The sequence below is a fragment of the Dysidea avara genome, chromosome 7 (genome assembly GCF_963678975.1).
Source record: "Dysidea avara chromosome 7, odDysAvar1.4, whole genome shotgun sequence".
Lineage (NCBI taxonomy): Eukaryota > Metazoa > Porifera > Demospongiae > Dictyoceratida > Dysideidae > Dysidea > Dysidea avara.
Window position 1 is genome coordinate 33662583 of NC_089278.1, and position 27646 is coordinate 33690228.

The 27646-nt window shown below is 39.3% G+C and overlaps 1 protein-coding gene and 1 long non-coding RNA gene across 2 annotated transcripts; one reads left to right on the top strand and one right to left on the bottom strand.

The window, feature by feature from the left end:
* Window positions 1-2159: 2159 nt before the first annotated feature.
* On the bottom strand, window positions 2160-12599 carry LOC136261192 (uncharacterized). Its single transcript, XM_066055169.1, has 9 exons — window positions 12084-12599; window positions 11153-11268; window positions 10818-10970; window positions 8235-8342; window positions 7791-8124; window positions 5776-5955; window positions 4947-5349; window positions 4601-4852; window positions 2160-2612 (listed from the first exon to the last, which is right to left on the bottom strand). Exons 1-9 carry the CDS (start codon window positions 12597-12599, stop codon window positions 2287-2289), a joined length of 2388 nt encoding a protein of 795 aa, XP_065911241.1. The 3' UTR covers window positions 2160-2286.
* Window positions 12600-21995: 9396 nt separating this feature from the next.
* LOC136261299 (uncharacterized) lies at window positions 21996-25096 on the top strand. Its single transcript, XR_010703853.1, has 3 exons — window positions 21996-22274; window positions 24276-24403; window positions 24494-25096. It is a non-coding gene; the product is annotated as an uncharacterized lncRNA (long non-coding RNA).
* Window positions 25097-27646: the final 2550 nt, after the last annotated feature.

Consider the following 27646-nt stretch of genomic DNA (forward strand, 5'->3'; position numbering starts at 1 on the left):
ATGTAGCCAGATATTGTACTACATTCATTGAAAATTTCAAGCAATTATACACCATGATCAAAAAGTTATGAAGCTTTTAAAGTTCAAAAAATGGGCCAGATTTTGTGTGTGAAAAAGGTACCTTTTTGCAAATCCGGTCACATATTTAGCTAACAAGGGCAGGAAACAGTAGTTATCTTCCTTGTCTAAAAGCAGTACTCTACGCGAAGCCATCTAAGTGTGTGGATACTTACTATTTTGTTGTCACAAAGCTTACCAATCATACAATAAACACTCATAGTGGTGGGCCTGGGGAAACAGCAATAAGATGAACCAAGAGCACAGCATAAAACAACCAGCCATCTCTACAAGCCATTAAAATGCGGAGTAATCCGGACTAATCTTGGCAGGTGCATGTATTACAATATTTGTGGGTGTCTTATAGTCTGAGCTGTCAATAGAGGCCACAGCACCATGGGTAACCAAGCATAGCCAATAATCTTAAGACTGTTTCTTCAGTAGTTAAAATAAAGTTGAACATGGCATATGTGGTTCCTCAAATACAAATAGCTACACTTAGTTATATCGGTATATCAGATCGGTATCAGTGTTCAGAATCAGTATATCGGTTTATATCGGATCGGTTCAAAATTTCCCTATTGGTACCCCAGTAAATCCCTTTGAAGTTATCCGTGTTTTGCCTTGGCTACTTCCAAGTGTGGCAGACTGCTTCTTACAGTACATACAGCAGAACTGTCTCAAAAGTATTGCATTACTAGAGGATAGAAATAGCTAGTATTTAATATCGGCGCTCAGAGTTGAAACTGAAGTTGTATTGGGCCGTGTCACCAGTAACTAAGCATACAGCTGCTTTGGAACACCCCTAGACGACTAGTGAAGCTTACGTTAGGCCATATTCAGGCTATTAAAAGTTGTAGACGTGTTCTATGCGTTAGTGTAGTTGCATTTGACAGACTGTCACTTTTCAGTAGGTTTTAAGACAAAACTCACTTTGTGTTTCGGTTTCCTTTTGGTACATGCGTAGCCCACAAACCATTTTGAAATTTGGTATGGTGAGTCATAATTCCTTCCACTATGTGCTCCAATTATTGATACAACAACACGGTACTGTATTTTTCACATACAGCAATGATTCTGGACCCTACCTAACGCCATGTGTAGCACAATGAGGTAAAATTATTAAGTCAGGCGAAACATGGATATCTGTAATCGCAACTTTCGTTTCCAATCCCGGTAAGCGTTAGTATATCTATGATTATATTGAGGCAATGATTTTGGTCTCAGGTGTGACCCAATTAATTATCATTATAATGGGCTGGAGTACCAGGTAGACATTCAAATAGACTTATTTATTAATAGTCCAGTAGTCAAATGCAAAAAGGGCAATGTAGCTACCCAGAAAAAATGGTCAACAGATCTGAAGTTTTGTTTAATGGAGAATAATGTATCCAACATCCCAAAAATCCATTTTTGGGAAAATTACTTTTGTAACAAATGGTTGACAGCTGGTGTCTTATAGAATAGAGCTGAAACTTTAGTTAACCATTCCTGGGCTACCTAAAGAAAATTTAATTCAAAAAATTCACTAGTACTAACTAACATGTGGGGTTCTTGCAGATCTGGTCATAACTGTTAGCAGCTGCTTGTACACATGGAAATTTTAAACTAATATAAAACAAATTCTCCAAGGGGGATTTTTGGGACTTTTTTGGATATGCTGTTCTATAGCTTTAAAATGGTACCAAACTTCCTTTGTACCATTTTTTCCAGGTTCCAGTTTCATCTACTTACCAGACTATGCATGGCACTTTCACTGGCAGACTCTATGCTATCAGGATAGCACTATATATAAACTGATTGGTAATTACTGTATACTTTGCTTGTGCATGCTGAACAAAACAAGTACACACACCCACACATATATAAACATGCACTGTATGACACAATGGTTGCTTGGCTCTGACACCCATGCATGTACAATACAGATCAAAGAAACACATGGTAACTGTATGAATGGATAGGAAAAGCCACACTATACATCGTAACATCAACATACCTCAGCTGGAGACTCAAATACTTCCTTAGCAAGGTCACTTCCAGAACAGGCTGTGTTTTGGAGTCCAGCAGTCCACAACATCTGTGGGGTCATGTTACGCTCTGATCGCATTGGATGCTTCACCCAAGCCAACTTCCACAGTTGTAGGTGCCTGTTGATTCTTGGAATGAACACGTAGTGCAGGCAAAACAGATGTAACTCATTGTCTGGATCAAGAAGAGATATGTTCTCTAAGTAAGAAAAAAGGCTGTGGTATAATCCAGTAACACCTTCATAGACATCACGCCACATCCTTTCCACACGTTGATTATGAACACTCTTCCCAACCAACACACTCCCACGGCCAGGTCCACGCAAAGGATGATTGAGCATATACATAGACACATCAACATTCTCACCACCTCGATCGCACCGCACTCGAGAAGGAAGTCCATACTCCTCCACAGCCTTTTTAAATAGTGATAACACAGTGTCTGCTCGGTTATTGTTTGAGCAATTGAGGTACACAGGTATCCTGGAGTAACCATCCACACATCCATGTATAACAATTCGCCACCTGTCAAAATGCAGTTTTTTAAATGACTATACACACCAAAAGTACATACACACATTAAACTACACTAAACACGTGCACGCCTACTACCCCATAGAAAGATGGTATATCACACATATAATATTATTATTCCAACAAAATTTAAAGTCCAAGCACTATATTTTTGCAAGAAAAACTCTACATGACTGACAATCAAAGCACCCATTAAAATTTTATCACTTCACCTGTGGATATACTAGATGAACAAAACATCGCAAATTACAAAAGCTAACAGTAATTGCTGAAAAAAGCCATTAAGGGGTTGCTGGAGGGGTAAAGTACACCACAATCCCTATTTTGATTCTCTGTCATGTTATCCATACATATCTGCCAGTGCCTCACTGCAGCATATTTACATGACTGTACAACAATATTCAACAAATTCTCCAGCACGTAGTTATACTACAAACAAGAGGCTTTAGCCTTATTCCTTTGTCAGCCATTAAAATGCAGATCAAAAACCTTTGTAACTGGGTGTGTTATTGCCTATAATACTTTTTTTGGAGTGCCACTACCTACTTTGTTTTACACTGTAATTTGTGTTGCAAGGCTGCAGGGACAGTCATAGCAATGATGTATACGTAGCATGAGTATGCAGTAAAGTTTCTGGGCTTGCATCCCTAAAAGCTGTAGGGTCTCATATATACAATTTAAATGTTATTTAATCGCTTCAAAATTTGATGTTAAAAACATGGAAAATTAACATCAATCTATAATAAACAAACTGGTACTTGATGAGCTTGTGGTTGCCGTCAAAGTGCCACAAGGAGAGTGGTGACCGCACTCTGTATCTGCGACGCTCAATAGTGGCAGCCCAGCGTATCACTATTCCTTCAGGATCCACCCTTTGTAAGGAGTCTCTGATGCGAAGTTGAGGTATCCTATAACCTTGGCTTAGTAGGTGGCCCTGAATTAATCTGTATCCACTGTTTGGGAACAATACCTTAATTTCTTGCACTATAGAGTCCAATTCTTGATCTGTTATATCCGAGTATAACGCACTGACACTTAGCCCATATTCAGCCATTCTTCGTCTTACTGTACTCAAACTGACTCCTATGGTTGTGGCAATCTGGGGTCCACTGAAGCCCATGTCTAATAAATACTCTAGCTGCTCCTTTCGTACATCCAAGCGTGGTCGTCCTGACCTATCAGTAGCAATCAAGCCAGGCCCATAGGCAACTTGAGATCCTAGCGTATTCTCCTGTAGATTCTCAAATATAGTCAAGCTTTGTCCAATGGCTTCCAATGTTTCCTCCGTCGAGGAATCGAGGAGTCGTGCAATGCGGTAGAGCTTGGTCACTTGGTATATGACACTGTCCAAGTCACCCTCATTTTCACTACCATCTATCGCATTTAACAGTATAATCACAAGGTCAGACACACGAATAAACGCCTCCAACAACTCTTCCTCGCTGGTCGACATCTCTGAGCAGCAACCTTTGCCTAGAGCATCTGTACTAATTAGAGTGGCTATAGGGATTAACCATGCGCTGCACGTGATCTACATAACCATTGTAGAGGGAAACTTTAGCGAATCGCTACAAATTCGCCAAAGTTTAACCCGCCAATTACTCGTAGTGCTTGAGATTAGGTACGGATTGAGCTTGAATTCGCCAAAGTTTTTTTCGCCAAATGCGACTTAGCTTGCTATTTGCCAAAGTTTACCTCTATATGCTTTTCAATTCAGTTATTATAATACAATCAACATGTTATTTAATAATACATACCAATCTATTACTATAGTAGTGCACCTATACATATATAGCTATACTGGTAAAGTGTAAGTGATCAGTTAACTACAAACAACTAGCCGCCCAGCAGCCCAAACACACACACACACACACACACACACACACACACACACACACACACACACACACTACAGAACACTATGATTTACATATAATCATTGCTAGTTCAACTGCAAATACTTAGTTATAGTTACATACGAAAGAAACTCTCCTTTGAGCCCAGTATAGCAAGATCCATCTTGGTTTTAAAATCTCTGTCTTTGTCAGTAAAGTTTCCTGGAAACCATAGTGTAAAACCACAAGTGGATACTTCTGGTAGTCCTGTTTTGACATAATCAAAACATATGGCTGGTACAGCATCAGGTGGAAATCCAGATGGTGGGATATTCCTACTTCCAGTTAAAAATTCCAGGAGGTCCTGCAAAGATGGCTTTACCCCAATGGCTTCATCTGTAAGCAAAATTAAACACTTAATACATAAACTACAAAGCTATATGAAACCAATTAACGGTGTACACATTTTGACTCTATGTTACATCCATACCTTTCAGCCCACGGATGTAAGTTGAGAATGCACGAAGGATTGCTTCCTGTTTAGACCTCTTATCGCTGCCCTTGGCAGCAAGATCTGCACTTTTCCGGCTAAATAAGTGCTCTATATCATCACATGTCAGACTTGATGTAGCCTGAAAAGCAGTTCTCATTATTACAGGCTGTTTCTTCATCAGCTCATCAAAATTTTGTACTGCCAAGCCCTGTTTCAGCTGTTCCAGCTCTGCAATTGTGCCCAGAATGGTGAAATGCAGCACCATTGCATTTACAACTTTATTCTTATCTGATATTCTTATGGTAGATGCTGCATCTCCTATCCCACAAGTGAACCTGAAATCATATGCAGGGCTATTTAGTAATGCTTGTAGTTCTTCATCTGATTCACACTCGGCTACCTGTATACATTAAAAAAAAACCCAATGATCACTGTGATGTATGCATTATGTGAATTGTGCAATACTCTAAGTTGTTAATGTTTGGATTAAATGCTGCATGGAGGGCAGTTCAGAAATAAAGGGAAGACAGATGGCCTGTGTGATAGCCAAGTGGAGTAGTAAACATGTGCAGGGATATCAAAACTCAGGAACCTCATGCAATCTTTGGAATGTCCCCATTGCAACAGCAAACGAACACAGTTATTAATGGTGAAATATGGGATGGGCACCACACAAGATCATAGCATGATCACATAGACTTCAGTCTCTGAAAAAAAAAACAACTACACCCAACTTTACATCAAAGCAACAGCTCAGCAATCCAGCTGCTTAAAATAATGTGCAAAAAGGCAGTACATATGTGCATTATCAGCCATATATACATGCCTGTTTTATCTTTCGCTCTATCAAGGAATCTGGTACATCTTCCAATGATGGAGTCACTGTACAATAGTCCACTCCACCAAACAAGTAGTCCACAACACATGGTGCAAGAAAGGTTGGACCTGGTCCACCATTAATTATGGACAGGCCAAATAGCCTGCCAACCTTGAAGAAAACCTTTTCCTATAGAATACAATGCAACACTAAATTACTATCCACCCTGTCACCCCAGCTCTATGCTACAAGGCTAGCTACATACTGGCATCATACATTACAATACAAGGCACAACCAAATAAACAATCCCAACCACATGTAGCCACTCAAGTGGGGCAACAGTCTGCCTCCACTACATGTGTCTATTATAGCTTTGTCAACCAGCCTGCTAGACTTGGTGATGGCCAACTTGTAGCGCTTAGCAGTTCTTTGATCTGCCCTTAGACTTGCAACAAGCATTTGTATGCATATGGATCACAAAATATGATGACAAAATTAATACAGACACTGATGAACCTGGATGCATATTTATAAGGACTGTTTGAAGTAACCTATAGCTTGACAGAATTTAAAGGCTGACTATAAAGCACTGAAAGATGTATAACCATGCATTGTACCACTTCAATGACTGACTGAGTCTTCATGATGTGTTAATGATACAAGCAATGGTATTATTACACAATAAGCCATACCATAGGTGTGACCTATATAAAAACCACAATATGCCACAAAGTTGAAAATTTTATGCATCATGGGTTGTATACAATCACTGGACTGGACTAGTGGACTGAACTGGTGGACTGGACTCAGTTTTTTTTTGTTTGTTTTCATTTTAGCACATATTTGGGCAACTGGTCATAGCTATTGCTACATTGAATGTAAAACATGCAGGTGAATCTGTCTACTTGGCACTGTCTGTTATCTTAGAATCGTGTGCAATTCTCTCTCTTGGCATAATCTCTATTGTACAACTACCATTTGTCTTATCATGAAGTACAAACCATACAGTACATGTGTATGTAGTGTTGTAGTAACCATGCAAGTTATAGTCATGGAGTCAGCTAAATTAAGTGGCGACAGTTAACTGTCTTGCTATTCAATAGCTGATAAAAAGGTTCTATAGCTTTTGCACGACGGCAATAGCTAACAAGTGAAATCACATGCACAAGATTTCAACCAATCAAATTGATTCATTTTGAACTTTAAACTATAATTACCACATGTGACTTCTGTTTTAGATCTGTTGACATGCAAGAACTATTAGAACCTCTGTACATAGCTGAAGCTGGGCAATGTTGACAAGTCTGGCATGATCACATCTTTCTTTTGTGGTTTCTTTATGTGTGGGGGAGTGGTCTAACTACATGAGACTAACATACTTGCAACCAGTTGCCCAAATATTTGGTTTAAAAAGGGAAAATACCTGAGTCCAGTAGTCCAGTCCACCAGTCCAGTCCACTAGTCCAGTCCAGTGATTGTATACAACCTCTCGCGAGCATGGCCAGACCTCTAGACTTGCCTCTAGTTCAGTGCAGGGGCTTACTAATTAGAGATTTTTCAGTATGGGCACTTATAATCTTTAATAGATAAGCCCCTGCACTAAGACAGAAGTCTGGCAGCGAGACTAGCTTGCTTGCTCCTCTAGCTTGCTCTAAGGATATAACTCGAAGGATACCATCTACTGGCTAGTTGATTGCTGATTAACTATTGCTGTCACAATCAATTCCCTGCACTACCTGCAGCATTACTACACACCGGGGTAAGAAATAAGTGTTGTATAGTGGCATAATGAACAGTAGCAAAATTATTGAGATAAGAGAGTTTTTGCATATTCTGTTGTTCGTCTTCAGCATTTAGAAGTGGGCTGCAGGTGCCCTAAGGGTGCTTACTAGCAAGACTCTGTAAATCCAACCATAGAATGTGCAAAAACCAAAAATATGTCAGTCCAGTAGTCCAGTCCACTGAATAGTAATTATTACCCCCGAATATTTGGTTGCACGCATTTTTGGAAAAAGGACAGTACCTGCACAGCAATGGTGTTGTGCCTCAGCATCCTCCTGCTCTCCTTGCCATCCATCAATGATGTATTGCTGGCTACTTTCTGCAGTGCCAGGGTGAAGAATTCCCGCTTCAAACCACCATCATCAATACCAGGCTCTCCGTGAAATGTAATCCTTAACTGATGTTGCTCAACCCTTGATCCACAAACACCATCCAATGCATCCTTTAGCAATTGATCTCTTCTAATAATAATCCGGTGGGGAGTCTCGTCATCCTCTCTGAACACTTCAGATCTGTGCTGCCTGATGACATCCTCTAATGTTGGCTCCCCTAACACCAGCTGATCGTGAGATTCACTGTATATTACAATTAATAAGTGATAAAACCCACCAACCATATACACACATACAGCACTAGCACACGTAAACAGTGCATACATGGACCAAGTTTTTTCCAAGTAACTTACATGCTCTTGTGCAACAGTGCCTGTACTTCTCTACTATTCTCCCAGTCTGAAAAATTGTCTGAGTCATTGTCCAACACAACGGCCTCATTTGCTGAACTACTGTAGCACCTGGAAAATAAGTATAAATGAATACATGTACATACGTAGAATACACTATTAGCAAGAGTTCATAATATAAACCCTCCTGCTATATTATTACAAGTGTAACAAAAAATTTGGAATTTTCAATATGAGTAGGGATCAAAGTAATAAAAAGTACTGAAACAAGTGAGATTTACCACCTGATGCCTTACTACTACACACATATCTTACTAGAACTGCAGAGGGTCTTGAAATGCTGAAACAAGTGACATTATCTACCACCTCAAGTCTTGCTAGTACACACAATCCCTACTTCAGTTCCTGAGAAGTTATAGACAATGGCACTGAAGTAGGGATTGTGTGTACTAGCAAGACTTGAGGTGGTAGATAATGTCACTTGTTTCAGCATTTCAAGACCCTCTGCAGTTCTAGTAAGATATGTGTGTAGTAGTAAGGCATCAGGTGGTAAATCTCACTTGTTTCAGTACTTTTTATTACTTTGATCCCTACTCATATTGAAAATTCCAATTTTTTTGTTACACTTGTTTGTGTACTTTTTATTCACCTGCAGCATATTAGCAGAATCTCCAGGATTACATGCAAGTTCTCAATGTAAATGCTAGTAACATAGTACAATGGACTGTTATACAGACCATACAGCGAGGTGTGATGTAGAATGAAATCTTTCTCAGCAGAAATAGTTGTCTTATATTTTCATTACCAGAAGTTGTTGACTGCTTTATTGAAATGTAATTTATTTTTTTCTTGTAATTTGAGAAATGTTAATATGTGATTCTCATCTACCATCTGTGCACTGCTCATTTCTACAACAAAATCTATTACAAATGCTAAGTTCATAAGGATGCAATTGCAAATTAATTTTATCATGGTACTAATTTTGCTGAAGTAAATTATGCATAGAAGTACCATGCATTGTTATAATAGCTACCAGTTATAGCTTAAGATTCATCAAAGCATTAACACATCACCACACATCTACCCTGATTTGTTGATAGGCGATGATCGGTGTTGATGATGAGGTTAGGCTAATTTGCACAACTCTTCAATATTATGAAAGTAGTACTTCTTTGTGGAGGATCTGGAAGATGCTTGAGATTTGGTGACATCCTTGCGATAGTGGACCCTGGATGTTTCAGCACTTTCTTTCCGCAATTTGTCTATGTCCTTGTTATAGTGGACCCTGGAGGTTTTAGCACTCTCCTCGCGCGATTTCTCTATGTCATTGTGATAGTGGACTTTGGAGGCTTCAGCCGTCTCTTTCCGCGATTTATCTACGTCCTTGTGATAGTGGACCCTGGAGGTTTCAGCACTCTCCTCGCGCGATTTGTCTATGTCCTTGTGATAGTGGACCCTAGAGGCTTCAGCACTTTCATCACGAGATTTGTATAAATTTTTGTGGTAAGATGCTTTGGTGCTTTCAGCTGATTTCACACGTAAAGCTGCGACTTTTTTGTAGTATTCATCAGCATGACGTTCAGATCTACCTTCGGTACTGTACTTCTCTTTCTTATTTGACAGTATAGTGTCTTTGTGTGTTTCATAGTATACCCTGTTAGTTTCCTTCCTCTTATTTCTCCGTGAGGCTTGCTTTGAAGGCATGGGTGAATCCAATATTACCTCGGACAAAACACACAATACGATAATAACAGCAATACTCTTAGTTAACGCAATCTTGTTACAATAACTGAATTGAAAATAACACTAAATAGGTAGTGCTGTTCAAAGCAAAGAAATGCGTTTAGAAAAGCAAGCCGCAATTAAAACGTTGCCAACTATCTTTACTTGAAAACAACACTTAGATATCACTAATATATATTCACTTACACGTGTATATAGTTCGACGTTGAACAACTCGCTCTTTCTCAAAGTCTACTTCTAAACAACACGTGTATTCGAATAATTTAGTGCGACAACCTTTCTGGCCGGCTAGTGTTTGGGCCCCGCGCTAGCGTAAGCCGGGTGGCGAAGCCCTACCGTGTGTGCTGGTGATTACCAAGGCTGATGGCAGCAGTAAAGAAGGATAAAAGGTAAGACAATAGCGCACACACTGTATCTTTAGCGCTATGTCAAAGGTTTCTTCTTGCAGAAATTTTGAGCGTTTCTGTGAAAGAATTAGGGCTGTAGCAGTACCCAGTTTTCCGATACGCTTGACTGAACGCGTCAGTCAGTCAGTCGGGCAGTCAGTCAGTCAGTAGAAAATTCGGTCGGATAATATATTTTTTTAAAATTCGTAGAAATCCATTGGATGCGTTTCGAGCTGTTTTGAAAGCATAGGTGTGTTTTGTTTTCATAGTACAATGATGACAAATCGCTGTTATAGCTTAGAAAGTCTGCTTTTCGTGCAATTTTTTTTGGTGGGAAATGATGAACCTTGATGATCCCTACCATTAAGTACTACTGTACTTAATGATGAACTCTTCCTATATTAGATATGGCAATTTTGTATGCATGCAACCCTAGCTATTTACTGCACATACCCACCTTTCATTATTGTATGCTCCATTTAATGGTAATCCGCTGAGCTTACAAGGACCTGGAACTAGAGGTGATGAAGAAAAGGATGAGGGGCTCAAGTCACAGTCGTCACCAACACAAATTTCCTTAGCCAGAGGAGCTTCACTGGCTGTGCAACATCTATACAAGTATTCATATAGTAATGTAGGCCAAGACACAATTGCCCTGTATATATATAGATCATCACATAGACATGATGGTACTGGCACCATCATAATAATTATAGAGCATGCACATGTATACACTTACCATGCAGGTATAGCTAAACACACTAGCATATACAACCTACATATTATACATACCTTTTCAGTACAGAGGAACTACGGCACTCTAGAATGTGTTTTGGCAGTTGTGACAACGGCATCAACAGATCACACCGCTTGCAAAATTCATGTGGCTCATTGCACATAGCCTCATCCTATACAAAAACAAGGGTATAGTGATTACATAGCTATCTGTGTGCACTATTGTGCATGGGAGCCAAACTATAAACAGAGAACATCCATGAATTAATGACTTCACCTCTTTTCCAGTTTCCATGGGCTCGGAGATGTCACACTGCAGGGGCCTAATATAGCTACAGTTTGGCCTGATTCAATATGTCCCTCAAATATCGAACATTCATTCCCTTAGCGGGGTACTCTATTTCTGAGATCACTGGAACTGGAGTTACTGAGCCTCAACAACGTGTACCCCCCACATGTCTGTAGCTGAGGAAACTTGGTGAGCAAGGCACTGTGAATAGTCTCGCGTGGCCAGACCGCTTTTTTCCGTATATTGGGTGGGGAAAAAAGGGTCTGGTGCAACTCCAATAGCTGTTTACTTCTGAGCCGTCCCCACATTCCGGGGACGCTAATTGAATAACATTGGTCACAAAGGAGGTGCCATGACGTCAGTAAGTTAACTAGAGACCTGTTTATCCTCTAAACGAATCTTAATTTGCTCCGATGTCTCTTTTATAGCATCTTGAAAGTTAATCCTCTTCGTGTAACAAGACTCACAACCGGAGCAGGAGTGTAGGAATAATTCATAGTTTTACTGACGTCATGGCACCTCCTTTGTGACCAATGTTATTCAATTAGCGTCCCCGGAATGTGGGGACGGCTCAGAAGTAAACAGCTATTGGAGTTGCACCAGACCCTTTTTTCCCCACCCAATATACGGAAAAAAGCGGTCTGGCCACGCGAGACTACTGTGAATATGTTCCGCGTCACCGTCGCAATCGAAGCAAACTTCCTCCAGGCCAAGCCCGAGCCTTGCAAGTTGCATCTTCTCTTCGGCAGACGGTTTACGTGTTTGTGTCATTTCACGCAAGCATATGCAGTCTTTCTTCCATGTGCTTGACGCCGGACGACCTCTGTTCCGACGAGTATTCTTGCCTTTTCCTTTTCCGCTGTACAGGCTCTTGGGTGGTTGGAATGCGCCACCACCGTATCTGAATAGGCGTCTGTGCTCCTGGATTGGTTTTGTTGTCGATGTCGTATCCTCACCACGGTCACTACGGCTGTTTGATGGGTATTGATGTCGGCCATCGATGCCGTCATTCCGAGAGGCAGCGATACCACTACCTGAAGGTCGGATGCATGAAGGGATATTCCTGTCGCCATGCGATGATTCCGGCTCGGATTCTACAATTCTCTGGGACGCCGAGGAGGCAGTGGCTATCTGAATGACTCTGTCCACTGCATCAATTAAGATACTCCTCGCCTGCACCATCCCCGAGTTTCCTTGCTGACGTGGATCATTCATCATAGCTAGCTACTGCTGGCCACAGCGGCAATTCAATGAACCGGAAACACAATACCTACCTACCTACGCCAAGAATAACAATGCTGCAATCCCCTTGAGCGTTGCAGCACAATCACGGCTACTCTCAATACCAACAAATAATTTCATGTAGGACCCACCAACCTGATATATAGTAAAATGGCAATTGGAAATCATGGAAACCGGAAACGCGGAAAACGGAAATGGTCAAACTACATGTATAATAATTACATGCTACAGTAAAACCCTTGTTTGATGACCACAAGACCATCTCGTTACAAAGACCATGCACCTCTGTACAATGCAAAGGCATTAATACAAAGGCATTCCTAGTTGAAAAGACTGCCAAGCTGGCACTTTTATCCAACTGTACAACAACCATGCACAAAGACCACCTCTGTACAAAGACCACCTCTTTACAAAGACTATGTACCTCTGTACAAAGGCTTCATTGTAACATGTAATCCATTACTTTATTTTAAGTTCTATGATGCAGATGCCGACAATTCAGTGAATAGTTTAAATATTTGTTAGAAAAATCCTGAATCTGTCCCTGAAGTCAACACAAATTTACAATATCAATTGAATATAGCTTTACAAAAATGAAGTAAGTGGGGAGAGGGCACATGCACAGGTAGGAGTCACTCCACAGTGTGCAAAGCATAGTTCGCGAAATGCAAAGCTTGAGCTTTCTAAAGGGGTCTGGGGGCCAGGACATTTAACATTTTGGGGTTGAATTTGGTAGCAATTTTGGCTGAACCATCAACACTGGACGTCATGTTCAGGGGCGGATTGGGGGGAACTCCCCTTTTGAAAGAGCCTCTCTTACTTGAGATATTCATTTATAACTCCACATGTAGCCTGCTATATGCACTGCTCCTCTTAAGAATACTGTGACAGCTCTATTACAGTATCTCGATCTCGACTGCTCTATTAGAGGAAATATAGTTGGTGAGGGTATCTATGGTGAGGGGCAGCTAATGTCAGCAGGTGATTACCTTTTTTTTGGTCTTCAACTTACAGCTAGGCTGAAGTTGCAATTCAGGAACCCCCTTTTAAAAAGTCTGGATTCTCCCCTGAATGGTTACTACATGCATGAGTTAAAAGCCAGACTTAATATGATGTAAAAGCCTATAGGCTGCTCCCTGCTAACATTCTGAGATTGAATTTGGTGGTAATATTTGCCGAGTTCAACACTGGAAGTATACTTACTTATGATGAATGCTAATAATATAATATATAGAGCTAGAAAGAATTAGCTAGTGTAATGTTAGGTTTCCTCAAGGAAATTTTGAAAAATCAACTTTTTGATATTGAATTTGGGTAAATATTTATATGGTGGAAGTATGAATGTTACTTAGCTGGTATAGCTATAAAGTCCAGAAGGAAATTTTGAAAAAGTGACCTTTTGAGAATAATTTTGGTGCTAATCTTAGCTGAAATTAAGTTGAAACATTTTATTAAATGTTCAATTACCAAGCTACAAAACAGAAGGTCCCCTACACAAGCATCACAAAATATTTAAATATGATAATCCTGGTATGTGGTATGCAGCTTCATAATTCTTTATCTCCAGAGAATTTCTATATATAGTCACTATAGGAGGTGGATGTAGAGTCAGTATTTCAATTTAGAACAGGTTGTTTAATTATTTAAGCTGACAAAGAGTGTTTTAAATGTAGAGGGTGGTCTTACCCACCTAGTTCCCCTTGTGCAATGCCTATATGGGTAGCAATTTGCTAGACAGATTTAGCTATATAGCTAGTCATAAACTGCATCAAAATGTTTGAATTATGTTCAAGGTGCCTATAGCTATTTATTTATTTATTTTGTTACAGCATACATACAACAAGATACATACAGTATAATCACTAGTAGTCATTAAAATCTGAAGGTCCAAGTGGCCAGGAGTAAGTAGTTATATAGTAATTATTAAGATTAGTTATAGTTACTTATGTGATATAAAACTGGTGATCAAAGTTGGGGGTATTACAGTTAATACAGGGACAGACAAAATAAAAAGTGCATGCATTGTCAGGATCAAATTTCTGTTCAAATGATTCCAAAGAAAGTTAGTAAGTTTGTACTTGATAGTAGGTATAGGTTAACATTGTAATTTATTATCAGTAAAACATTCCATATATATATGAGGGAGTCTTCTGAAATAGAAGTTGCTGCTGGAACATTGGTATATATTTCTTACGTGTTGCAGCTTATTGCTAGATCCTAATCGTGTGTTTCCTGAAGTGAATTTAACATAGTCAGTGATATTAAAATTTTAATGCATTGGTAGGGGCTTTTAGGCTTTTGATAAAAAAACATGTCACAGATGTCCAAAACATACATTAAAGGCAAAATTTTGAGCTCAAGTAACCGAGATTTATAGTTGCTGGTATAGTCATTCAATATGTACTCCACTGCGCAACGCTGAAGCTGTTCTAGTTAGTCTGATATCTTTTAATAGGTATGGTTTCCATAGTGTTGAGCAAAACATTACTTGGGATCTAACAAGTGATATGTATATATATATATATATATATATATAGTACAGATGTCTCTTGGATATAGTATAGTTGTGTTTGTTGAAAAGGAACATCATAATAAGCCAAACAACTGATAAGCTGATATTATGTGTTGGTGGTGGGGTTCCCAGTCTAAATCTGTTGAAATAATGATACCCAGATCTCTATGGGTAGAAACTTTGGATCATTAATTGTTGCCTATATATAGAGTAGGATGTTTGCAGGTGGGGTTTAAAGGACATGAATACAATTTTAGAAAGATTGAACAGTAGATCAGAGCAATGGGTTAGGTATGTTCAATGAGCAGCACTATAAAAAAAATTCTGAAGGGGTCCCTGGATCCGACCTGGTATATAAGCATTTCCTTTACCAGTGAATTATACTAGCTAATACTAATACTAATGAGTCACAACACTTCGACAGCATTCTATCACAAACCAATTGATTTATGATACAGATATAGTCTGATGACTTGACTTGAGCGTGGACCAAAATATGGTATATGGGAGATGACATTGACCTTGATATGGGGTTTATGAAGTAGATCGGGAGTTAATAAGGCCAAGAATTGCACTTTGGATTGTTTGGGACCTGGAATATGTGCATCTGTAATGAGCGAGTGATATTACCTCTTACCTAACTATACTTGTCAGGCTCATTATTATATGTGGTCTGTGATCTTAAAGAGGTGGTGTGTATAACAAGGTATAATGATAGGATTAAGTAGCTATGCCTTAGCTATATATTACAATGTGGTCTTGTACAGAAGTGGTCAACAAGCAAGGGTTCTACCATATAGTATGCATGTATAGGAAGATTTGATTATTTTTGATTTCCATTTCTACTATTTACAATTGCCCATGAATAGTGGTGTCAAAAATTATTGCAGCGAGGGTTAGCTAGCATGAATGATAATGTGTCGCTGTAGTAGCCATGATACTTCCTGTGGGACATTGGAAACAGAAAACTGAAAAACTAAAATTGGTCAAATAGTAACAGGTACCTCTTGACAAAGTCCACCTCTGCAATAAGACACGTCGTAATAAGACCACTTCATTATAGTAGTCATGTCAAGTAGGTCCAACAAATATAAGGTATACTCATGTGCAGTGACACAAGAAAACAGCTTTTTAAAAAATGTAATAAATTATCGATTGATCAATCAGTCAGTCAGTATATATACTTAAAAATTAAATGACAGTTGCAGGGTTGTACAAAAGGATATACTATTATGCATATATCTTACCATGCCAAGACCTTAAGTCCAAGGTCATGTCACAAATGAAAATGGAGCAATTCATGCATAATTTACTCCACTACTGGATTTGATAATGGATTTCTCATGAATTGTTCATGATTTAGGAGTTGCATAGTTAAATCAAAATCAATGATCTTGGATTTTATGTCTTGGTAATAGTTATCTAGATGCGCATAATAGGCGTCATCAAGGATATAAAACCTGAGGTGATGTCAATAATTACCAAGGCGCAGGTAATTAGGGATGTTACCTCAGGTTTTTAATTCCTCGAAGACGCCTATTAGAGTGTCTAACTATTACCAAAACATAAAGTCCATGCAAGATGATTTTTTAACTATGCAACTTGTAAATCATACACAATTCATGAGAAATCCATCATCAAATTCAGTATCAACAGAGTAAATTATGAATACAATTGCTTCATTTTCATTTGTGACATGACCATATAGATTTAAGGTTTTGGCATGGTAAGATAGTATATCCTTTTGTACAACCCTGCAACTGTCATTTTAATTTTTAAGTACTGACTGACTGATTGATTGATTGATAATTTATTACATTTTTAAAGCTGTTCTCTTGTGTCAGAGTACACCTTAGCCATATTTGTCAGACCTACTTTACATAACTACTATAATGAAGTGGCCTTATTAAGAGGTAGTCTTATTACAGAGGTGCATGGTCTTTATTAAGAGGTACATGTTAATATGAAGTTTTGACCGATTTTAGATTAGATTTTCAATTTCAGCTGTTTCCAATGTCCCACTTCCCATGCAGTGTAGGGTGATTGTTACGTTAGCTGGCTATATGGTACATGGTAATGACTCCAAACATGCACATGACACTAGCTATATTCTAGCTAGCTATACACACTGTATCAGTAGGGTGATAATGTCACTAAGTTATCATAATAGTGACACTACTAGCTACACACTGTAGCTATAGGGTGACGTTATCACCCTATACAGTGTGTAGCATGTCATGGTAACTGTACATGACTATTCAGTAATGAATTCCATATCTATAAAATTATAGCTAATCAAGGAAGTGATCAGTGGACTAGTAACATCACAATTCTTTAAATCGTTTCTTCAAAAAGTAGTCATGATGTCCAAGCACTGGCTGAATGCAAAGGAAATTCTGGTTGCCAGGCTATGTGGCTCCTCAGGCACTTGCCTAGACTGCATAATGTCATTATTATCCTATACAGTATTTTTGTGTCTTGATAAGTTATCACCATATATATTCAGTGTGTAGGGGCATGCCTAGGATTTTCAAAGGGATTATTGCTAAAAAGGTTGCAGGAATCTGGGGATGGAGCCCCACATTTAATTTTGCAGATTGTCATATAGTCTGAGTAGATGCCGGCATGCATGTCTGAGCCAAGCAACCATGTGTCAAAGATTTCATGTGTTGTGTGTGTGTGCGTGTGCGTGAGTATGTGTGTATACCATAGTTATACCAGATTGTACATGCACCATTTTGTTGCAATGTTGTACACACATAGGATGAAATGGAAGCATTTGGAGTTAACTGGGAGGCCATTCCTTGATAATGACGGTGTATGTGACACAGTGGCGGTTCCTTTTGATTCTTCCAGTTTTGATGAAGTCAATGATTCAATCCAAGCTAAATCACCAAATATATAATTGACTTCTTTGAGAAAGCTCTAGACTCTGTGGCTGCAAAACTTGGCATTGTGCTGTAGTGATAGATACAATAACATGTTGGTTTGTTATTTCCATGTAACTATATTATCTTTTGCTTGCATGTATTTAATTTAGTTTACTTGGTTCAGACTATATAGGCATATAATTATATGAGCTACTTTGAGCTATCATGGCTACTCATTTTGTCCTGTACTTGTAGTCTCACATGTGATATTTGTGTTGACTTGCATAATTCAGTCTAGCTAAATGTGGTACTTAAAGTTGGGACAGTGTAATTTGGATATTCCACTTACAATTAACAGTCATCAATTTCCAGGTTCACTTTATCTTGAAACTGTACTAATACAAGAATTCTGATAGCAGACTTGAGAAAAAGCCAGGTTAACTGCACCAGACTCTCAAAAATGAGGTAGAACAGGGACAAACTGAACTATACTCTCTAAGCCAGACATCAGTCATGTACAAAGGAGAATTGATCATATAGCTATGGAGTTGTCATCATCACACATTAAAGTTAATAGGTGCCAGCCCGATAGTTTGGATAGTGTGATTTCTGTTGGGGAAAAATACACTAACTTTGCAGCCAAAGTCTAATGACATGACAACATATTAAATTAAGAGTTGAAGTGAATGCACATTTCCATGAGTGGTAAGAGACAAATTTAGGAGTGACCCAGAAGGCCTGAAGGGGGCAAGAAGTTTAAAAGAAAACAATGTTTATCTGCTATATACAAACTGAGAGGAATGGAATGCATACTCTTTCACATAACTTTGGTTGGTCTAGCTTTATGAATGAGTTGAAATTTTAAGACTCTGTATTATATAGTAGGATATGTTCTGACATTTATTTGATTTCCTATGTTTGAATCAGAGAGCATTTTGACAGTTATTTAACAAAGCGTATACTTCAAAAAGTATGCATTGCTGTACATGTACATGTGACATAATTAATAAATTAGTTTTCTGAGAACCTCTTCAATGGTTTACAAAGTATATAGTGCACTTGGTGATTTTAAAGTCTAAATGCATGTTGCTATAATTTGTATTAGAAACACACCCATTGTTGTGCACATGATCATGGTTAACCATGTCATTACAATAAAAACTTTTGTACAAAGCCACTACACTGACTGAATGATTAACATATATCCATTAGAGTAGTGACTCACTGGAGATCACTGGACAACAAAGGAAACAGGAATCAAACAACTCAGCATTTAAAAAAAACATAAAGTTGACAGCATGGTGGAGCATTTAATGCGTGCAGAATGGTACCAGGCATGTCCAAGACTAGATATTATGTTATTATTTTAGCTCTTAAACCTTTTGTAGCTAGGGAAAATTAGTCTTTGTAAAAAATATGGGAAATAGAGATCACTGGATAACAAGAGTCAAACAACCCAGCATTTTAAAATGCATAAAGTTCTAGTTTAATAATTTAATCTCACGCAATCATGAAGTACATATATATAATCCTTTTTATAGCTACATAGCTTGCTACACTGCTTCTGCGTGACTGCTTTATTAGAGTGATTGACTGCTCTATGCAAAATATATTTAGTAGAGTCCGGACGTCCGCATCTTGGGAGTTTACGGGAGCAGGGATCACGTGCAAGGCAGGGGTTCAAGAAAGTGGCAGCTATAGATTGCTGTATTTTAAATTTATTTTCAAGTCACTGATTATTACAACTAGCTCGCAGCTGGGTGGTGTGAGTCAGGGAGCGCCTTGCAACTTTGGAGATCTTACCGAGATATGGCGAAACAGGGCCGGATATCCTAATCGAAGACTTAATTCGTGGAAGAAGAAGAAACGGAGGATAGTGGCATTCCAGTGCTCAAGCTGTAAGGAAGAGGTGAAAGAAGACGATAAGGCCATGCAGTGTGACCTTTGTGAGTACGCGAGATGTCAGGTCCATGCAGATAAGTTGAACTGGCCATATATATTCTGATTGATTCAGTGCTGACTGTTTGCCAGCCACTTGGCCGCAGAGATGTGTTCTTTGCCCAGAAGGTCTAGTGATGGGGTGAACACAGAGCAAGGTTGAGGCTAAGCAGAAATCAATGTTTTGTGTTACTCTACAACAAAGTATATATCATCAGAAGTAAGTTTGTCTTACAATGTTACTGCGAATACAATACAAACTGGTGTGCTGTCTCTTACTAATGACCTTATGAAGAAAAGGTTGCGTGAATTCCCCGATGAGTTGTGGGTTGGTAAGAAGGCTTTTAACATGCCCCTGAATAATTGAACTCAGGAACCCATTGTACTAGAGAGAGGAACTGTTATTGGAAGAAGTTTATGAACAAGATTCTGTTGTCAGTAATTCACCTTGATTGTGTAGAGTGGATTCTACTCAAGCAACTATAGATGGGCATGTCAGAAGAGAAGAGTTACAGAGATGGCGGTCAGACATGGGTAGTTATTGTGCTGAAGAGGAAAGAAAAAACATCTCTTTTGCCATTGATTTACTCTTACAGTTGAAAAACTGAATGTCTCCTTACAGAGGTTGTCTAAGTGTGACGGTCAGTTGTCAGGAATGACACCTTCATGGTAAAGCCAAATCAGGAAGAGATCTAAGTCAAGTTCCACAAATCAGACGTTATAGTGAGTGATGAACAGCAACAACCTGCTAACGTCACAGTTACTAGAAGAGGATGAGTAGTCTATCTACCAGCACAATACAACCAAATGGCTTCTCCCAGGGATCAGCCAGAAAAGTGGAAGGAGTTGTAGAGTCAGGACGTCCGCATCTTGGAGTTTATGGGAGCAGGAGTCACATACAAGTCAGTCTTCGAGAAGACTCCTGAGAGTGGCAGCTTAGACAGTGACAGTCTTGTTTTAAAGATTACTGTATTTTAATTTATTGCCAAGTCACTGATTAAGTTACAACTAGTGTATTACTTGCAGCTGGGTGATGTGCGTCAGGGAACGCCTTACAGAGATATTCTTTTGATCGAATCTAACGTTTATGGCACTAGTATATGGGATGCCCTGCATGCATGCATGCATGTGCACAGATATGCATGTCTACTCAGCTTGAAATAACTGTGAAGCATTGGCTTTGAAATCAGTCTTGATTAGCTATTCATTTGAATTCCAACACATCCACAGTACAGAGCCAAACTCACAGCTACCATATCTGTCTGAGATCCCTCTGCTCTCGGTGCAATTTTAATTATAATGCCTCATTGCGTGCATATGTCCATATGTATCTAGTAGCTACATGATAACGCTATAGATGTTCTGAACAGGCACTCTCACGCCGTGTCAGGCCTCAACGTGTTTCCCTGCCGGCTGACTGCTGTTTCAGTGATTTTTTCAGTTCAACAACGCAACCAGTCTTAGCGGCCGTGTGCTTTAATAGCTAGCCATACCCCCGTGCAGTAGCTGCTATAATCTATTTCCCATACCCCGACTATACCGCTCATGTGTTGACCGCGACTGAGCCAGTCAGCGCCGGGACCATGCAGCATGCACTGTATTTATAGCTAGACTCTACTATACTATATTTATTACTGTGCAGCAATCAAAAGATTATAACGCACAGGTGTGATCATAAAATAAAAATTAAGTTACTACACTGAAAACTCACTATAATTGAACTTTCCATTAAAAATAATGATAATAAAACTTGAACCTGCCTAAATAACTTGTACCTACCTAAGTAGCGTGTTGTACATGCCTAACTGAAAGGATGCATGCAAATAATAATGTCACCTCCCGTTCTGCACCAGGCCAAAAAACCGCGAGCGCATATACCCGCTCCAGTTGTGCGGACCACCATAATTGCATCGGATTTTGACACTGATTATACACCATATATTGGAGACACTGCATGCATGCATGCATAATAACAGCTTCAGTATCAGATTAGCTAGCTAAATCAGTAGCAAAAGCTTCAAGTTCAGGTTTAGAAGCGCTACTAAAAGTGACTTGCTAAGAGAAAACTCGTTCAAACCGTTCAAATTTCCCTCAAGGACTCACGTGATATTTTGCGTGATGTTTCACGTGAAAATAAGAACCGGGGATAGTGACAAAGTCTAGGCTACCATCTTAATAGTTCTTCCTGAAGCGGTGGGTTGGTGATATAACTAGTCTCTGTGCGTAACAAGTGGAGGTGAATCGGCTGTAAGTTGTTGCTGAATGTATGCCTCGGAATGGACATGAAGGCACTGAATGCATCACACTATTCTCCCAGCGAATTGCCGAGTAAGTTCGTGTATAAGTCATTGTAAACGGATATATAACTACCGTCATAATTTTAGACAGGAATCCCCCATGCCATAGTAGCTTCCTGGGATTATATATCTATGCTTTTGTAGGCCAGATCCTTGCAGCTGGCTTGTTCTAGCAGCTGTGTGGGTCAGACCGCGAACAAGAACCAGTGAGAAATCAGCTAAAAATGAAAGAAGATTTTTTTCTCAACATTTCAACCAACCAGATGGTTGGTGATGACAACGAAGTTGTCAAGAGCAGACAAATGCTTCCATCAACAGTTCAGGAAAGGCTACATACTTTTATGGCTTCCTGTAATGTATGGTGAAATCTTTGGGTAGTGCTAAAAGCTGGAATGGAATGGAACGGAATGGGGCGCGTGCCAAGTTAATAGATCGTTTTTGCAGATTGTACACCATTTCTTACCATTACATAGTGACTAGAATTGTGCTGAAGTTAGTTTTCTTCTACTTGTAGGCATGTTAGAAATCGCTCGCTTGAAGTTTCTATTTAATGCCCACTACACGAATGCATTTTGCAATCACTTACGCTGAAAAAACTATCATTTAACCTGCTAAACTATTATTTTGTAAGCACTGTAAGCATATGATTCACAGCCGCTAACATACACTGTGGTTATCTCCCGTAAATTATTGCCCATGCTGGCAGACTTCAGAAAACCATCCTCGCTGTCACTAAAGACTTGGACACGACTATAACATGAAAATACTACAGTAGTTTACCTTTTAGAATGATAAGGAAGCAATTCTACATCAGGATTAAACAGAATTTGATGGATTGGTAAGAGCACAACATGCCATATGGCAGGCATTAAATAGAATCTCCGAGAGCGTGATTTCTAGCATGCATATAAGTAGAAGGAAATGAACTCTAGCACAATTCTAGTCACTGTGTGGCAGTTGGAAACGATGCAAAGTCCGTCTCAAACGATTTTTCTACTTGGCGCGCGCCCCAATTGGTTCCGTTCCATTCCGTTCCGGCTTTTAGCACTACCCGAAATCTTTGGCTATAAATAATGTGTCAGGCATTTGAATGATACAAAACTAATAAGTTAATATTCTTGAGGGCTCAGCTCAATGCGTACATACAGTATACCATAATTACTATGCATCAATCGATTGATGTGATGATAATATGTGCAGATCTGAGACAACCATGGACCCTACTATATAGTAACTGGGCAGATATATAGAGTTATGTATACTCTGATATAATTGTTGAGTGTTGTAGTTTGCCAATGGTCAAAGCTAAATTAACCATTTTAGATAGCTTTTTGTGATGTTGAAGGTGTCAGGCAAACTCCAGTTAGGGACAAACAATAAAAGATCATTTTTCAAAACAGGAAAGGAACATGCTTTGGCCCGCAAGGTACAGGCTTAATCTGCTTATCCCAGTAGATGCACCATATTATATATATTGCAAATATCAATGTATTGCCCTACTAACCCCCTTTGGGCATATATAAGACTATAGTGGGCACAACCGAATGTTAAATGCCCCATGGTAGAACAAACCTATTGTGTCAAATCCCCACCATTGGCTCCAGTTGCAACGTGGGGGATTTGACATAGTGTAGAAAAAATACTTGGGTGCTTAATGAATGATTGTCAAATGCCCCATAGTGAAGCAGCAGTTTCATGTCAATTCGCCTTGTAAAGCCCCACTTACATCCAAGGGAGGTGGTAAAGTAACACATTGGTAGGTGCATAATGAGTTTGCATCATAAACCTTGTGTTGAAATTTAGTCTGTCTTGCTTTTTTCATGCTTATAGCAGCTAATGTGCTTATCCTCAAACAATCAGGACTGGAAAAACTACAAATTGTCTTCTACTTTTATCTATCAACTATCCAATCACTACTAGTTGATTAAAATTTCCTTTGCTGTTGTAACTTGTTTACCATTATGCTATAACCATTAGTCCCTCCTAGTTTATATGTCTCCTAGCAACAAAAGTTGTTATGTCAACAATGTAGGTGAGAACCACAAAAGAAGTCAAGTAATGTACTCCAAAATTGGTCATCAACTGCTGCAGTATGCTGAATACATCTTGGGAATGACTATATGTTGGATGCTCACTTTAACAATAATCATAATAGTGGAAGTAAGTGTTTGTTGACATGTTAGTCTGACTATGATTACATGTTTTTATTAGCTATGCCTTACCATACTGTATCCCTTTCTGTATATGCAGGATGGATACTGATATTGCGACTGTTGGCAGGTGAGTTTATGGTCAATGGACAAATCACGCAAATGGTGAAGAAAAATAAAATGTGGTACCAAGACCCCACTACTATATTATGAACTCTTGGTGGTACTTCATAGCCAAACGCTAGTGTATCTGGCTTCTTGTGCTATTGTAGTCATTTTTTTAAAAAAATTTTATGGGATCATCATAATGTAAATGTCTACTATTACAATATATCATGCTATCATTAAAGAGTTTCTATAATTGTGGGTGGTTGCATAAGGGTCTACGAAGTGCTGTGACCGGAAGGTGATGCTCATGCGCTGATGCTGAAGTTTCACAGGCACTGAAGGGCTGGGGCGGGATTACTGTGTTGAAGAATTTAAGCAAAAATTAGCCCCTTCTATGTATATAGTTAAGTAACTTATCGTAATTGTATATATTTTTATAGTTTATTATTGTAATTGTACATATGTATATAATTAAGTAACTTGTCGTAATTGTACATACTTATATAGTTAAGTAACTAATGGAAATTGTACACATGTAATTGCACATCAGCATTATACCCCTGGAGGGTCCTGCTGATTAACAATAAATAATAAATAATAATAGAGATGTGCACGGGTAATGTAGCAGTAAATTACTTCAACTGTATCCCAACACTACAGCGGGTATGAAACAACTGGCTATAGCTATGTACGGCCCTGCCGGCATGGGCCGGAGCTAGTCTCGCGCAGCCAGACCACTACTGATTTCTCCCCACGGCGCTTATCGATTAGAGATTATAAGCGCCTGCTCGAAATAGGGTCTGGTACACTTCCAATAGGCCAGTTGTGACAGCACCTCGATTAGAATTTATAGGTGTTGATAATGCACCCTTAAAATTTAAATAAAAAGAATCAGCATGCAATGGCGAATTCTTACGTGTACTTGTTAACGCCTTTTCGAGCGGAGTAATCGACACCTTACATTTCAGCCGGGTGCTGTCACAACTGGCCTATTGGAAGTGTACCAGACCCTATTTTGAGCATGCAGGCGCTTATAATCTCTAATCGATAAGTGCCGTGGGGAGAAATAGTGGTCTGGCTGCGCGAGACTAGGCCGGAGCGGTCACGCTGACGAGTCAGTGGAGCTGGGCGGCATACCGTGGCAAAATTAAAACAAACTGATCAGTGACTGCTCACAATTAAACCAAGAGTTGACAGCACAGTGTCTATCAAATCAGCCAGCTCGCTATGGCTAATGACCTTGCCCACTTCCCGAGCCACTTCCACACTGTTTGGGTTTGGGAATTGAGGCGGGCGCCTCACACCTCGACGTCATGGCGGCAAATTTGAATCTTCAAAGAGCACAAAAGCGATCTCATAAACTAACAAACAACTTTTAGCGAAATTAAATGTACATATACATTGTGTAAAAAGCCCCTGATAGCCGCAGCCTTTTTACAATACGACTTCATGATTGAAAGAAAATCGCTTCAATGGGATGCGATGACAAAGAAAATGAAAAAAAGAACGATGCACATTTGAATAAATAATTTAATTAACGCATAGTAAATGGGAACAAACTACTCCAACAATTCGCCTGACTTTTAGTGTGGTAGTTATCTACTCATTACACAAAGGTTACATGCCCCTGGTTTCGAGGTGGAATCTTTTAGTAAGCCTGAGACTTCGCCATGTGGATTTTAAAAGATTGCGTAATCGATCCCTCATGTAAATGACTCACATCACAGTAGTGGTCGCGTGTTTATTATATTGTGGGCGCGCGCTTTGTGCTTCTTGGCCTCGCGACTCACTACCGTGAGTCTTGATAATGCAAACAAAAATCAATCCATAATCTCTCGTGATCCATTTCTGGGTGGAAACTAATACCATTAGGTGGTCACAACATAATATTGAATCCTAAATCAATCACTTGCTGGAGAAACTAAAACTTGGAGTTATTGCAGCCACACTTCCCATTTTAGTCTCAGACGCGCTAGGAAGAAATTTCATGCCGTTTAGTTTGATGGAAGGAAAGCTCAGATCTGTATGAAACTTTCGCTGTGAATGAAGTGATAACTAAGCTATATTGCTGTATAGTGAAGGTTTGTGGGCTTTCCTTTTGTTGATTGCTGGGTTGCTCTGAATCCAAAAATACGTGATATTCGACCGATTTTCGGCAAAGAGTAGCTCCCTACCAAATCCACAGTAGCAAATAGATTCATTTCTGCTGTGGGTTATAATCAGGTATAGACCTGGACTATATATGCTAAGTATGGGAAGGAACCCATGCTTCATCAGGAGAGCGCGCAATTTTTCACGCAGTAAAAAACAATCGCGATTCCCGTCGTATGGAGAAAGATAAATAACTTTTATTGGTACGTAGAAAGATACTTTGATATGCCTATACACGTTGAAATAGTAGGGGGACAATTTCGTGATTATCGATCTTTTCATTGCGGACCCTACCTTAATTCTCTTTCCTAGTCTCGCGTGGCCAGACCCACTCTTCGCGCGGCGCTTATCGATTGATAATTATAAGCGCCTAGCTGCGACTATCTCTTTCCATCTTTTCATTGCCCATGCAAACATATAAAATGCAATTGCATCTATACTGCAACTTCTAGAAGCTTCCTAGCTTGCACATGATAAAATTTTGAAGGGGGGAGGGGGTGCTTCAGCACCCCAAGCACCCCCCTAAATCCGCCCTTGGTTTTAGCTCTGATAGAATGACAGGTATTTTTGACATATATGAACATTGTGTTTTGGTGAAGATGAAAGCATGACTTATCCAACAGTAACAATACTGTTAGTGTATAGCTAAATCACTATCCATGCATAGACAAACGGCCTAACAAGGGATCCAACTGAGAAAAACCCAATTGCAAGATGCTGCTGAATTCACGAATGTAGGAATGCCTTTAATGTGTGAAGAATCATAATGGTGTTATTAAAATTATTAATGAACAAGACAATTGATGAATTGAATCACTTACCCTACCATTTACTTGAGTTGGAATCAGTCGATTTATTTTTAGGGACCTGCCGACTATGCTGGCATAATAATGAGCATAATAGGTGCCTGAAAGCATTGAGTATAATGCTAGCATAATAGAACATTTGTCCATTACCATAAACTTGCTTATCAAAATACATATCAAAGAAAAAG